The 14,788-nt window shown below is 43.7% G+C and overlaps 1 protein-coding gene across 2 annotated transcripts in view; it reads right to left on the bottom strand.

Moving 5' to 3' along the window:
- Nucleotides 1–4,761: 4,761 nt before the first annotated feature.
- The window catches only part of LOC109900535 (prolyl endopeptidase-like), a 29,247-nt gene continuing 19,220 nt past the window's right edge, over nt 4,762–14,788 (bottom strand). For both annotated transcript variants that reach the window (XM_031836916.1, XM_031836917.1), the window contains exons 12-15: nt 11,584–11,678; nt 9,806–9,937; nt 9,421–9,577; nt 4,762–7,524 (exon numbers count right to left, since the gene is read on the bottom strand). In XM_031836916.1, coding sequence (XP_031692776.1) covers nt 7,230–7,524; nt 9,421–9,577; nt 9,806–9,937; nt 11,584–11,678 — 679 coding nt within the window. In that variant the 3' untranslated portion in view covers nt 4,762–7,229. The remainder of the gene's footprint in view (nt 7,525–9,420; nt 9,578–9,805; nt 9,938–11,583; nt 11,679–14,788) is intronic.

The raw sequence follows: 14,788 nt of genomic DNA, 5'->3' as shown, positions 1-14,788 counted from the left end.
ACATACATTTTCAAATATATGTTATGCTATTTTACTCAGAGGCAACAAGAGCAAAAACAAACAGTTTGCCTGAATAAATAAAAATGCTACCTCAGAAAAATTGCCCTCATCCAGACAGATATGGCCTTTGCCTGTTTTAGCCTCCTGGTCTATTAACTGATTTGGGATCTGCTGTCCCAATCTCATTACACTTTGACTTAATCAGCTCAACTGGTCTTGGACCAGCGCTTGTTGGCGCATGCTCCTCTAGAGTCTAAGAGGCCCTCAGCTTTAGTAGGCCCTATTGGAGAGAATAGCGCCTCCTAACGGCTTTACCATGGGCATTCACAGCAACATGCATGCCTCATGATTTCTTGGCAGGCTATTTTTAGTCCAATAGACCATTTTTCATTTAGTCCATACATTGACTGATTTTCTTCGTTTGTTTTTAAGATTATTTCTCATGTTCAATTAGGTCTCGATAAAATACAACCTCTTCTATAACTTTAATGTTCGCTTTTTGTGCTGGTGTCAAGCACACTGCATTGTTTACATGTTTGTCATGGGTTAATGGGCGGTGTGGCCTGTTACCTTTAGTCCGCGGTTGACTGATACATTGTTCAGTTATCATGTTTTAGGTAGCCTACAGTACAAAAAGGCCTGGTGACTTGAATATTATTATTGTTTTATTGCTTCACGCTGGTTCTCTCTCCGAGCGCCTGTGCGCGCTCACTGTCTGGTACATTTTGTAGAATATTTAAACTTCTATCTTTCGATTGAATTGGTAAAGTTTTGTATTTATTTTATTAATCAAGAAGGATCCACAAATCAAGTAGTTTCTAACATGTGGGTGAGAGTGCAGGCTACTGTGCTCACATGCGTCATCTTGTGGTGGGGAACTGTTACAACGGTCCGCCATTTAAGCCTTGAGAAAAAGTAGTCCCTGTCTGTATGACAGATAATTATTGAATGAGACAATTTAAAAATCAGTATCGTTTAGAAATCGTATTATATTCGTGAATGAATTCAAACTTGTCTCTTCATCCCAGTCAAAAGTGAAGCTCATTACAGTTTCATTAAAATGTGAATGTATCTTATTGAACCATTTCTATTCTTAAAACAATAAATTACCATTTTGAACGCTGTCTATAAACTGTCATTTTGCGCGTATTTTTGTATGGATATCTGACATGTTTATATGTTCAATTGCCTATTCTTTTGCATTTGTTTAACATATTGACTTTATTAAATTCGGTTTAGATTAAATGTTTATATACAAAGCATACCGTGTGGAATACATTTTTATAAAAATCATGTATTATTAGAGTGGAAAAACTGATCTTGAAATAATATCATTCAAATGGTTAACTCAGGCCAAGTGCTGTACTAAGTCTGTTTTAGGCCTACCACTAATAAGCATAGCATATTCAGTGAAGTTTCACCTCATTTTAGCATTTAACAATACTAAATAATACTTAGAAAGGTCTGCTAAAATTAGTTTGTACTACACAAATAGGCTAAGATTTCTGAAAAGAAAGTTGTTTCCACACATGATAGAAGTTTAAACCTTTATCTATTTACCCTTTAAAACAAATCTACATTGCTCTGAAGCATGCCCGAAATGTCACCCCAGTATTCGTTCACAGATTTGTTTCTAAATAGACACATACACTACCAGTAAGTAGTGATACATTAGATAGCATTGAACATCAGTCGAGAGAGTCAAAGTATCAAAAAAACAGTGTATAGACCTGATGGAATTTGAGCAGGAGTGATAGGATAAATCACCCTGAATTACACAAAACAATCTGAATAGAAACATGTGTATGCTCTTCAAACACTGTAAATGAACAATTATTCAAGAGCAGGTTTGGTTTACAGAAAAACATCCACATGATTTCACGGTTTTGTTTTGAAGACTTTACATGTGTAGTTTCATGTTATCACATTAACTTCACATGAAAACATGTGCTTTTCTTATCAGAATGACAAAATTCACATATTTGCCAAAATGTTTTGATAGATTTTTTTGCAACTACATAATGTGTTGTAAGCTATGCCTGAATATAGGTTGTCATACCTGTTTATGCATGTTAATTGTGCTTTTAAAATTGTCAAACTAAAAGCCAATTTCACTCTATTGGGATAATTGAAGGAATAAAAGGCTATACCTTTTTAAAAAGGGATGAGATTTGAAGCCTTTTAAACATGACAATTTTGTCCATCGCAAACACATTAGATTAATTCAAATTTTAGTATAAAAAAAAAGAGACAAATGAAATATTACAACCATTTAAATTGTCAACTTGTTTAAAGGATGCTCTTTTGTGTTGTGTTCAATAACTGATGGAAATGAAATAAATCCATGTTTGGTGTTAACAGTATCTGTGATCACTGAAGGATATTCTACAGATTGATATAATATCCTGCAGTATCCTGTCTTTCTTTTTGTTTTGTGGTTGTATTTTATATGCTTGCTTATGCTACCTCTTGGCTAGGGTTCCCTTGAAAAAAAGATTCCTATATCAATGAGGTTCAGCTGAATAAATAAAAGGGTGAAATAAAATAAAATGAAACCATGGAGCTGTTTCATGTGACATATCTTCATATTCCCAGTTTTGGAATTGTTAGCTAGATTACTTGTTGGTTATTACTGCATTGTCGGAACTAGAAGCACAAGCATTTCGCTACACTCGCATTAACATCTGCTAACCATGTGTATGTGACAAATAAAATTTGATTTGATCTAATGGATTGCTTTTTTTCATGAGAATGTTTTTGTGAATTAATATAACCACATTCTAGATTAAGAACATTTCCTCATACATGCTGTTGACATTTTGGGTAATTTCCCTTTGGATCTTCTGATCTCGCATGTAAACTCCCACAACAAGCCATTCTATTATGTTCCATCTAATGATTTTTTAAAAACAGATCAAATATGTGGGTATAAAATACGGAAAGGTGCATTGAACAGTATATCCCATCTATTTACAACAATGTCATAAGTATCCAGGATTGTGACGTTGGTGGGGTTTTGCCAAGAGAAAGGAGTTAGTGACCATTCATCCATGGCTAATATAAAATGTACTTGAAAGAAATGTAGTGTGTATTTCCAGGTATATGGAGAAAAACACTGAACATGAAGAAACTCCAACACTGGTAAAAATGTAAGGGATCTCAGAAGATCCAAAAAGTGTAATTGCCTAGTTCTGATGTAGAGTTTAACAGTACCAATCAGCTCTTTCAACATTTACATCAAGTATTGCACATCTTGTATTTGAAAAATAATAAACTCTAACCGACACGTCAGTCAACAGTTCTTCAGTGTTTACATGAACGAAAGGTCTAGTGACAAATGTTGACTGTAATTTCTTCATTCTTAAATACAAAATGTGGTTGGAAACGCTAGAGGAGCACAAAGTGTTTGAACCTGGAAACATTAGAAAAATGTAGCAGAACGAATGTCTGACAGAAGCCATAGGTAATACATTGCTTCCTACCGGCCATTTTCCAAAATGGCTTCCTTCTATCTCAGAGATAGAGAACTCATCTTTGTATCTGTGCATTTATTTGTGATTGAGTATCATACACCTGCCGGTGCCCAGCCCCCCATGGGCTTATAAGACACTACAGAGCATAACAACATTTGACAAATTATTCACATACAATAATTGTCAGTGACAGCATGGGCATCGACATTGAGGCTTTCTTCATTTTAAAAGTTGTACATTTTCTTCTTCATCGGCTGATTGCTCCCAACTTATAAGAATCCCCACCCAGTCAACTACTTAAAATGGTGGAAGCCCTCAATGGCACTATTCATGGTCAAATAGATTATATCCATAATGAGTCCTATCTATCTCTCCTCATCTCCTTCATCTGCACTGATGTGAAAACACAGACTAGGTGAAATCAATATAGCAGAGTTCTACTAGGCATTTGCATCCACCATTCCAGTTTCTTTCACATCAGATTCTGTCTGGGAGTTGGGAGGGGAAAAGTGAAAACTAGCTGTTATTGGCAGAGAGGTATGGAACTATCTTTTGTATTGGTCTATTAACCCATTTACGGTATGGTGAGGTCATCGTGGAAAGCGGAAACTCCCGCCCATGCAAACCTGCTGATTAGAATGTTCTGTGTAGATTGTATTTTCAACCAGGAAATAACACTGATTTAAAAAAATCCACAATTTTACTGTTAGTTTCATCAGCTGTTGTACGATATTAATATATGATAAACACAGGAAAACTGCGTTTTTATTGCACTGGGCCTTTAAGATATCTACTTTATATTTATTCAAAATGATGTTAACTTCTAAGAGTTCTCAACTTTTTCAAATCCTCAGAGGCCTCTTGGGTGAGGGTGTGCAGTCAGAGCTCCTCCTCACTGCCCTGGTTACTAACCCTAACCCTGCCTCCTCACTGCCCTGGTTACTAACCCTAACCCTGTCTCCTCACTGCCCTGGTTACTAACCCTGCCTCCTCACTGCCCTGGTTACTAACCCTGCCTCCTCACTGCCCTGGTTACTAACCCTGCCTCCTCACTGCCCTGGTTACTAACCCTGCCTCCTCACTGCCCTGGTTACTAACCCTGCCTCCTCACTGCCCTGGTTACTAACCCTGCCTCCTCACTGCCCTGGTTACTAACCCTGCCTCCTCACTGCCCTGGTTACTAACCCTGCCTCCTCACTGCCCTGGTTACTATGTTGAATACATTTTAGAAGTTTATACCCGAGGTCCATAAAGTGGTGAGAAGTAATGAGTTACAACAACAAAAAAGCACTGTTCAAATAAACGGTTTATTGAAGTTGTGGCATTGTAGTAAATTGTTGTTTATGTCCCTTTATTAGGTAAACTAACAATCAGCATGCCAAGAGGTAGAAATTAATATCAGTCAGATACACACACACACACACACTCTGCATTAATCCTCCTGAACACAAAACTAAATGACCTAAATCTATCATCATTCACGCGAACACTGAAGAGTGCTGAAATCAATAACCTACTGACAAACAGCCTTCCAATTGATAAACAATTGTCTGTGTTTGTGGTGGTAGGGGAGTCTGGGGCCAGAGAGGTGAGGGGTGGAGACAGGGGTAAGTCCTGTGGCTGGCTCATGGGGGACGAGAGGGAGGTTTGGTAGGGGAGTCTGGGGCCAGAGAGGTGAGGAGACAGGGGGGTAAGTCCTGTGGCTGGCTCATAGGGGAAGAGAGGGAGGTTTGGTAGGGGAGTCTGGGGCCAGAGAGGTGAGGGGTGGAGACAGGGGTAAGTCCTGTGGCTGGCTCATGGGGGACGAGAGGGAGGTTTGGTAGGGGAGTCTGGGGCCAGAGAGGTGAGGAGACAGGGGGGTAAGTCCTGTGGCTGGCTCATAGGGGAAGAGAGGGAGGTTTGGTAGGGGAGTCTGGGGCCAGAGAGGTGAGGGGTGGAGACAGGGGTAAGTCCTGTGGCTGGCTCATGGGGGACGAGAGGGAGGTTTGGTAGGGGAGTCTGGGGCCAGAGAGGTGAGGAGACAGGGGGGTAAGTCCTGTGGCTGGCTCATAGGGGAAGAGAGGGAGGTTTGGTAGGGGAGTCTGGGGCCAGAGAGGTGAGGGGTGGAGACAGGGGTAAGTCCTGTGGCTGGCTCATGGGGGACGAGAGGGAGGTTTGGTAGGGGAGTCTGGGGCCAGAGAGGTGAGGGGTGGAGACGGGGGTAAGTCCTGAGGCTGGTCCAAGTTTTTTCGTATTCTTTGTTTTTATGAGCGTTTATGTCCTATTTAGTCTCATTCACTCCTTCTGTGCTGTGTACATTTACACCAGAGATCTGTATATAATGACTAGATGCTCATGTTTCCACCTTAACAATGGGAGTCGTTGTCCCGAAGGCGGGACGGCAGGTGACAAGCTTAAGTTCAAAATAAGCGCATAGGGCTTGGAGTGACACCTCTCGCGTCGCCTCTTTCTCCCAAGCCCCTACCACACACACAACAGAGAGATCACTTCTTCACTGACAAACGGTTTCAACTCTCCATTTGCATTTGGTCCAACAGAATGGATCATATGGACACCACAACACATGGAGAAATTATTATACTGTAATAGAGAAATGAACCTTTCTAATGAAACCCTGTTTATGTTTCAACTCCTCAGATTTTGAGCAGAGCAGACACTACTAAAACAAATTTACCAATGAACCTTCACCTGGAAAATGAACGCTCAGTTTGTCGCAAGTGCATTATGGTACCACGTATCACTAGCAGTATTTTAGTCAAATAAAGACTTACACCAGCTGTCTAGTCTGTTTTATAAATGTGCAATAAGCATAAAACTAAGGAGTTGTCATGTCGTTCTCATTCAGAGATAAAGTAGGCCACTTGATGCCAACATCTGAACAAAGTGGACAGGCTAGCATGCTGTTCAAACAGTTGGAGACGGACAGAAGGGTGTGTTCATAACAATTCACCTGTTCTCCTTGTTAGCTAAATCCAGAGCTAGTGAAATTATACCTAGATCCAAGTTTGCTGAACTAGAAATATCAATATTAGCTGGGCACCAACTAGCACGTGGCCTTCTGCTTGAGACCGGTGTTCATTTTCTAGAATACCTGCTACATTATTAGTGAATGTGCATTATTATGCATGGTTCTGGTTACATTTGTAACAAAAAGTTAATTTTTATAGACAGACCTGAAAGCCAGATCAGTGATTATAGAAGAAAATAAAGAATGTACAACTATTTTGATGAAGTAATGATTAGTGGATCTTATGGTTGTGGAAGGAATATATTCAGCCTCGGTATGATTACACAAACTCTGAATTCATTCAATTATGGCTGACTGTTTTAAATGCAGTGGATTTGACCTTTAATTGTACAACAAAGCTTATTCAGAGATGTGTTTTTCTTCTTCTAGATATATGTAGTGAATCGCTTGTAAGAGAGTTGAGGAGTGGAGACCGGGGGTAAGTCCTGGGGCTGGCCAACTTTATAGTCTGGCTAACCTGGAGCCCATGCCCAAAGCAAGCCAACACTGGGAAGGGAGAACCAGGAAGAGAGAGGGGTGGTTAATACAGGTCAGACAACCGGGCAGGAAGAGATTGATCACTGCTCAGGAACAAATCAGTAGTGATGATGAGGAGGGAAGGAGAACATCTGAACAAAAAGATTAGTGATCATTTAAAAAAATAACAAGAACGAGTAAGAAACTTCTAAGACACACGATAGAGACACTTCCCCTAGAAACAGACTTCCAGGGAACCCCCCTCCTCCTCTTCATTTGACCCAGGAGAGGCTGAGGCAGCGGGCGATGAAGGCGTACGTGTCGGCCACCTCCTGGATGACCTTTCTGGTGGGCTTTCCGGCGCCGTGGCCCGACTTTGTATCCACGTGGATGAACAGTGGATTGCTCTGACCCGACCAGCGGCCCACCACGTGTTGCAGTGTGGCGATGTACTTCAGGGAGTGTAGGGGGACCACGCGGTCATCGTGGTCACCCGTGAGGAGGAGGACAGCGGGGTACTGGACGCCCTCCCCCTCGGGCACGCGTATGTTGTGGAGCGGGGAGTACCTGGAGGGAGAAGAGGAGATTTCTACAGGGACGATGATGTACGGTGAAAGTATTGTGTACAGGTTTTAATACACCAAACATGGAGCAAATAGATACAGTGCAATCCTCAAGTATTCACACACCTTGACATTCTTCACATGGTTACTTCACAGCCTTATTCTCAAATTGATGAACTTAAAAAATAAAATAAAATCAATCTACACACAATAGCCCATAATGACAAAGCAAAAACAGTTTATACATTTTTGCAAATGTATTAAAAAAATTAACTGAAATAATACATTTCCATAGCTATTCTTTACTCAGGACTTTGTTGAAGCAACTTTGGCAGCGATTACAGCCTCAAGTCTTCTTGGCTATGACGCTACAAGCTTGGCACATCTGTATTCGGGGAGATTTTCCCATTCTTTTCTGCAGATCTTCTCAAGCTCTGTCAGGTTGGATGGGGAGCGTCGCTGCACAGCTATTTTCAGGTCTCTCCAGAGATGTTCGATCGGTTTCAAGTCCGGGCTCTGGCTGGGCCACTCAATGACATTCAGAGACCTGTCCTGAAGCCATTTCTGCATTGTCTTGGCTGTGTGCTTTGGGTCGTTGTCCAGCTGGATGGTGAACCTTCACCCCCAGTCGGAGGCCCTGAGCGCTCTGGAGCAGGTTTTCATCAAGGATCTTTGCTCCGTTCACCTTTCTCTCGATTCTGACTCGTCTCCAAGTACCTGCCACTGTAGGGATGGTGCCAGGTTTCCTCCAGACATGACGTTTGGCATTCAGACCAGAGTTCAATCTTGGTCTCACCAGAGAATCTTGTTCCTCGTGGTCTAAGAGTTTTTATTTGCCTTTTGGCAAACTCCAAGCGGGCTGTCAAGTGCCTTTTACTGAGGAGTAGCTTCCATCTGGCTACTCTACCATAAATGCCTGTTTGGTAGAGTGCTGCAGAGATGGTTGTCCTTCTGGAATTTCCCCCCCATCTCCACAGAGGAACTCTGGAGCTCTGTCAGAGTGACCATTGGGTTCTTGGTCACCTCCCTGACCAAGGCCCTTCTTCCCCTATTACTCAGTCTGGCCAGGCGGCCAGCTCTAGGAAGAGTCTTGGGGGTTCCAACCTTGTTCCATTTAAGAATTATGGAGGCCACTGTGTTCTTGGACTTTCAATGCTGCAGAATTGTTTTGGTACCCTTCCCCAGATCTGTGCCTCGACACAATCATGTCTCGGCGCTCACAAACAATTCCTTCAACATCATTACTTGGTTTTTGCTCTGACAGGCACTGTCAACTGCGGGACCTTATATAGACAGGTGTGAGCCTTTCAAAATCATGTCCAATCAATTTATCACATGTGGAACTCCAATCAAGTTGTAGAAACATCAAGGATGATCAATGGAAAATGGATGCACCTGAGCTCAATTTCGAGTCACATAGGGTCTGAATACTTATGTAAATAAGGTGTATTTTTAAAACATTTGCAAAAAATTCTAAACCTGTTTTCGCTTTGTCATTACGGGGTATTGTGTGTAGATTGATGAGGACATGTTTTTATTTACTACATTTTAGAATAAGACTAATGTAACAAAATGTGGAGAAAGTCCAGGAGTCTGAATACTTTCCAAATGCACTGTATGTCAAATAGCTGCACTTGACGTTTGCACTTTTGGGATTACACTAAATCAAGCGAGCACAAGCCATGGAAAGAACTTAACATGCATTTGACGTGGTTCTGGAATACTGAAAGATGAATGTTAATATCCCAAACAGGCTAAATGTAGCCAGGTTCCAGACGTGTTTGTGCTATGTAGCGAACACCTATGGTTACTGGCATGACAACCACCATAGAAGTTGGCTACAAATCTAAACTAATCTGGAACCAGGCTAGGCTTAGGGAATTGTAGCACTAGCACTCACTTGATGAGCCAGTCAAACTGCTCCTTGACCTCACAGCAGCCGAAGTCAGTGGTCCAGGCGTGGCCGATGGTGAACTTGTGGAACTTGAGCATGTCCATGACACCCACCTGGGCCACGGCACAGCCGAACAGCTCTGGCCGCTGGTTCACACACGCTGCTGTGGGGGCAGAGGGCGGGACAGATACACGTTATCAGGCAGCGAGAGACACACACAGGTAAGGAGATAAACACACAAAGACAGAATAAGACAAAGCCGCTGTATATACAGACAGACATTCCGATGTCAACAAAACTGTTAGCTTAGGAAAAAGTGTCAGGGTTGGTTTTCAGGTCAATGACTAAAAGCATCAACAAGAAAAAGGGATGTCGTTATTCCGCAACGTACCTACGAGCAGGCCCCCGTTGGACCCTCCGTTGATGGTGAGTTTGGAGGGGGACGAGTAGCCCTCCTTGATGAGGTACTCTGCTGCACACTGGAAGTCTGTGAAGCAGTTTTGCTTTTTGGCCAGCATGCCCGCTGGAGAAAAACACACAGAGAGAGATCAATGTGTGAGTGTGTGTGTAAAAGTGTATAAAACACACAGAGGGAATTGAGTTGAGAGGGGCAATGTGTGTTACTTTTGGAGAGATCGGAAACCCAAATTGGTCTACACGGACAAGTTCTGGCCTCATTTAGATCTTATCTGTCGGAAAGATATCAGTTTGTCTCTGAATGGTTTGTCCCCTGACAAATCAACTGTACATTTCGGTGTTCCTCGAGGTTCCGTTTTAGGACCACTATTGTTTTCACTATATATTTTACCTCTTGGGGATGTAATTTGAAAACATAATGTTAACTTTCACTGCTATGCGGATGACACACAGCTATACATTTCAATGAAACATGGTGAAGCCCAAAAATTGCCCTCGCTAGAAGCCTGTGTTTCAGACATAAGGAAGTGGATGGCTGCAAATGTTCTACTTTTAAACTTGTTCTAGGTCCCAAGAAACAAAGAGATCTTCTGTTGAATCTGACAATTAATCTTTATGGTTGTACAGTCGTCTCAAATAAAACTGAGGGACCTCGTCGTTACTCTGGACCCTGATCTCTCTTTAGACTAACATATCAATACTGTTTCAAGGACAGCTTTTTTCCATCTACGTAACATTGCAAAAATCTGAAACTTTGTCCAAAAATGCAGAAAAATGTATCCATGCTTTTGTTACTTCTAGGTTAGACTACTGCAATGCTCTACTTTCCGGCTACCCGGATAAAGCACTAAATAAACTTCAGTTAGTGCTAAATATGGCTGCTAGAATCCTGACGAGAACCAAAAAATTAGATCATATTACTCCAGTGCTAGCCTCCCTACACTGGCTTCCTGTCAAAGCAAGGGCTGATTTCAAGGTTTTACTGCTAACCTACAAAGCATTACATGGGCTTGCTCCTACCTATCTTTCCGATTTGGTCCTGCCGTACATACCTACACGGTCACAAGACGCAGGCCTCCTAATTGTCCCTAGAATTTCTAAGCTAGGGTCAGTCTGTTATATCTAGAGTATTTCTCCTGTCTTATCCAGTGTCCTGTGTGAATTTAAGTATACTCTCTCTAATTATCTTTCTTTATTTCTCTCTCTCGGAGGACCTGAGCCCTAGGACCATGCCTCAGGACTACCTGGCCTGATGACTCCTGACTGTCCCCAGTCCACCTGGCCGTGCTGCTGCTCCAGTTTCAACTGTTCTGCCTGCGGCTATGGAACCCTGACCTGTTCACCAGACCTGCTGTTTTCAACTCTCTAGAGACAAGGAGCGGTAGAGATACTCAATGACTGGCTATGAAAAGCCGACATTTACTCCTGAGGTGCTGACTTGTTATACCCTCGACAACCACTGTGATTATTATTATTTGACCATGCTGGTCATTTATGAACATTTGAACATCTTGGCAATGTTCTGTTATAATCTCCACCCGGCACAGCCAGAAGAGGACTGGCCACCCCTCATAGCCTGGTTCCTCTCTGGGTTTCTTCCTAAGTTTTGGCCTTTCTAGGGAGTTTTTCCTAGCCACCGTGCTTCTACACCTGCATTGCTTGCTGTTTGGGGTTTTAGGCTGGGTTTCTGTACAGCACTTTGAGATATCACCTGATGTAAGAAGGGCTATATAAATACATTTGATTTGTTACCTTTGTGCCAGGTCTCTCCGTACTCCCCCCCTCCTCTGATGTTGGCCACAGCTAGTACTCCTCCCATGTGTCGGACAAAGATCAGCCGTGATACACTGGGAAACAACATTGAACATCACCTTACTTCCTTTATTTCAGTCTGAACATCACCTTACTTCCTTTATTTCAGTCTGAACATCACCTTACTTCCTTTATTTCAGTCTGAACATCACCTTACTTCCTTTATTTCAGTCTGAACATCACCTTACTTCCTTTATTTCAGTCTGAACATCACCTTACTTCCTTTCCTTCAGTCTGAACATCACCTTACTTCCTTTCCTTCAGTCTGAACATCACCTTACTTCCTTTGCTCAGTCTGAACATCACCTTACTTCCTTTTTCAGTCTGAACATCACCTTACTTCCTTTCCTCAGTCTGAACATCACCTTACTTCCTTTCCTTCAGTCTGAACATCACCTTACTTCCTTTCCTTCAGTCTGAACATCACCTTACTTCCTTTCCTCAGTCTGAACATCACCTTACTTCCTTTATTTCAGTCTGATCATCACCTTACTTCCTTTATTTCAGTCTGATCATCACCTTACTTCCTTTCCTCAGTCCAAACAAGTCCAGGTAGATACAAAGCATCATGTAGAAGAGCCAAGACAAGATAGTCATTGGAAAAATGTTGCTATATATAACAATTGTGCCTGCAAATAATGTTATCTTAAATAGCCCTAAAAGTCAAATGATACACAGTGCCAGCCATAATTATTGGGAGAGTGAAGTATTTTTGTTGTTGCTGAGCTCTGTACTCCAGCACTTTGCACTTTAACCTCAGTCATTGTATCACTTCAAATCCAGACTGTCAGCTTTATTTGCGGGTATTTTCATTCCTATCGGGTGAACTGTTAAGAAATGACTTTGTACTCTTTGTACATAGTCTCCCCCCCCCCCCCCCCCATTTTTGTTTTAAAGTAGTCAAAAGTTGAGTATTTGGTCCCATATTCTTAGCAAGCAATGATTCCATAAAGCTTGTGAGGTTGGTATGTCTTAGGGGTATGATATTTGTGCGTCTAACTTCCTCACTCACCATTATTCACAATTTATTAAGGATGATCCGTCAGCATGGTAGCATCCACATTAATTTAGAAGTATTAAGAAACCAATTATATTCTTATTTACAATAAAAGTGACTCCAACATTACACAATATATTATTTACCATTCATTTATATTGGACACAAAATAATCTGAAATACAACCTAAACAAATAGCAAATCCATCCAACAAGTTTGAAGTCACAAGCTTGTTGTAATCATTGTGTGCTAGGAGTATGGGACCAAATACTAAACTTTTGAATACTTCAATCCCCCATAAGTAAATATGTCCCAATACTTTTGGTCCCCTAAAATGGGGGGACTGGGTACAACAAATGCTGCAATTGTTAAACATTTCACACGATATGGATGAAAATACCCTCACTTTAAAGCTGACTGTCTGTATTTTAACCTCATAGTAATTGTATCACTTCAAAATCCAAAGTGCTGGAGTACAGAGCCAAAAGAATACAAATATTCACGAAGGCCACTGTGTGTATAGCAGTAAACAAGTCCATTTTCATGAGGAAATTAAAAGAAGAAATCAAGATTAAAGCGACATCATTACATGTAGCAACTGAATGATACATCCAGTGTAACCTGGTGGTGGTACCTGTAGCTGGGGGAGTGACCTGGTGGTGGTACCTGTAGCTGGGGGAGTGACCTGGTGGTGGTACCTGTAGCTGGGGGAGTGACCTGGTGGTGGTACCTGTAGCTGGGGGAGTGACCTGGTGGTGGTACCTGTAGCTGGGGGAGTGACCTGGTGGTGGTACCTGTAGCTGGGGGAGTGACCTGGTGGTGGTACCTGTAGCTTGGGGAGTGACCTGGTGGTGGTACCTGTAGCTTGGGGAGTGACCTGGTGGTGGTACCTGTAGCTGGGGGAGTGACCTGGTGGTGGTACCTGTAGCTGGGGGAGTGACCTGGTGGTGGTACCTGTAGCTTGGGGAGTGACCTGGTGGTGGTACCTGTAGCTTGGGGAGTGACCTGGTGGTGGTACCTGTAGCTGGGGGAGTGACCTGGTGGTGGTACCTGTAGCTTGGGGAGTGACCTGGTGGTGGTACCTGTAGCTGGGGGAGTGACCTGGTGGTGGTACCTGTAGCTGGGGGAGTGACCTGGTGGTGGTACCTGTAGCTGGGGGATTGACCTGGTGGTGGTACCTGTAGCTGGGGGGAGTGACCTGGTGGTGGTACCTGTAGCTGGGGGGAGTGACCTGGTGGTGGTACCTGTAGCTGGGGGAAGTGACCTGGTGGTGGTACCTGTAGCTGGGGGGAGTGACCTGGTGGTGGTACCTGTAGCTGGGGGAAGTGACCTGGTGGTGGTACCTGTAGCTGGGGGGAGTGACCTGGTGGTGGTACCTGTAGCTGGGGGAAGTAACCTGGTGGTGGTACCTGTAGCTGGGGGAAGTGACCCGGTGGTGGGACCTGTAGCTGGGGGAGTGACCTGGTGGTGGTACATGTAGCTGGGGGAAGTGACCCGGTGGCAGTACCTGTAGCTGGTGGTGGGTCCTGTAGCTGGGGAAATGACCCGGTGGCTGTACCTGTAGCTGGGGGAAGTGACCCGGTGGCGGTACCTGTAGCTGGGGGAAGTGACCCGGTGGTGGTACCTGTAGCTGGGGGAAGTGACCTGGTGGTGGTACCTGTAGCTGGGGGAGTGACCTGGTGGTGGTACCTGTAGCTGGGGGAGTGACCTGGTGGTGGTACCTGTAGCTGGGGGAGTGACCTGGTGGTGGTACCTGTAGCTGGGGGAGTGACCTGGTGGTGGTACCTGTAGCTTGGGGAGTGACCTGGTGGTGGTACCTGTAGCTTGGGGAGTGACCTGGTGGTGGTACCTGTAGCTGGGGGAGTGACCTGGTGGTGGTACCTGTAGCTGGGGGAGTGACCTGGTGGTGGTACCTGTAGCTTGGGGAGTGACCTGGTGGTGGTACCTGTAGCTTGGGGAGTGACCTGGTGGTGGTACCTGTAGCTGGGGGAGTGACCTGGTGGTGGTACCTGTAGCTGGGGGAGTGACCTGGTGGTGGTACCTGTAGCTTGGGGAGTGACCTGGTGGTGGTACCTGTAGCTGGGGGAGTGACCTGGTGGTGGTACCTGTAGCTGGGGGATTGACCTGGTGGTGGTACCTGTAGCTGGG

Source organism: Oncorhynchus kisutch, linkage group LG12, assembly GCF_002021735.2.
Source record: "Oncorhynchus kisutch isolate 150728-3 linkage group LG12, Okis_V2, whole genome shotgun sequence".
NCBI classification, from domain to species: domain Eukaryota; kingdom Metazoa; phylum Chordata; class Actinopteri; order Salmoniformes; family Salmonidae; genus Oncorhynchus; species Oncorhynchus kisutch.
This window is presented reverse-complemented; position numbering and strand designations above follow the sequence as displayed.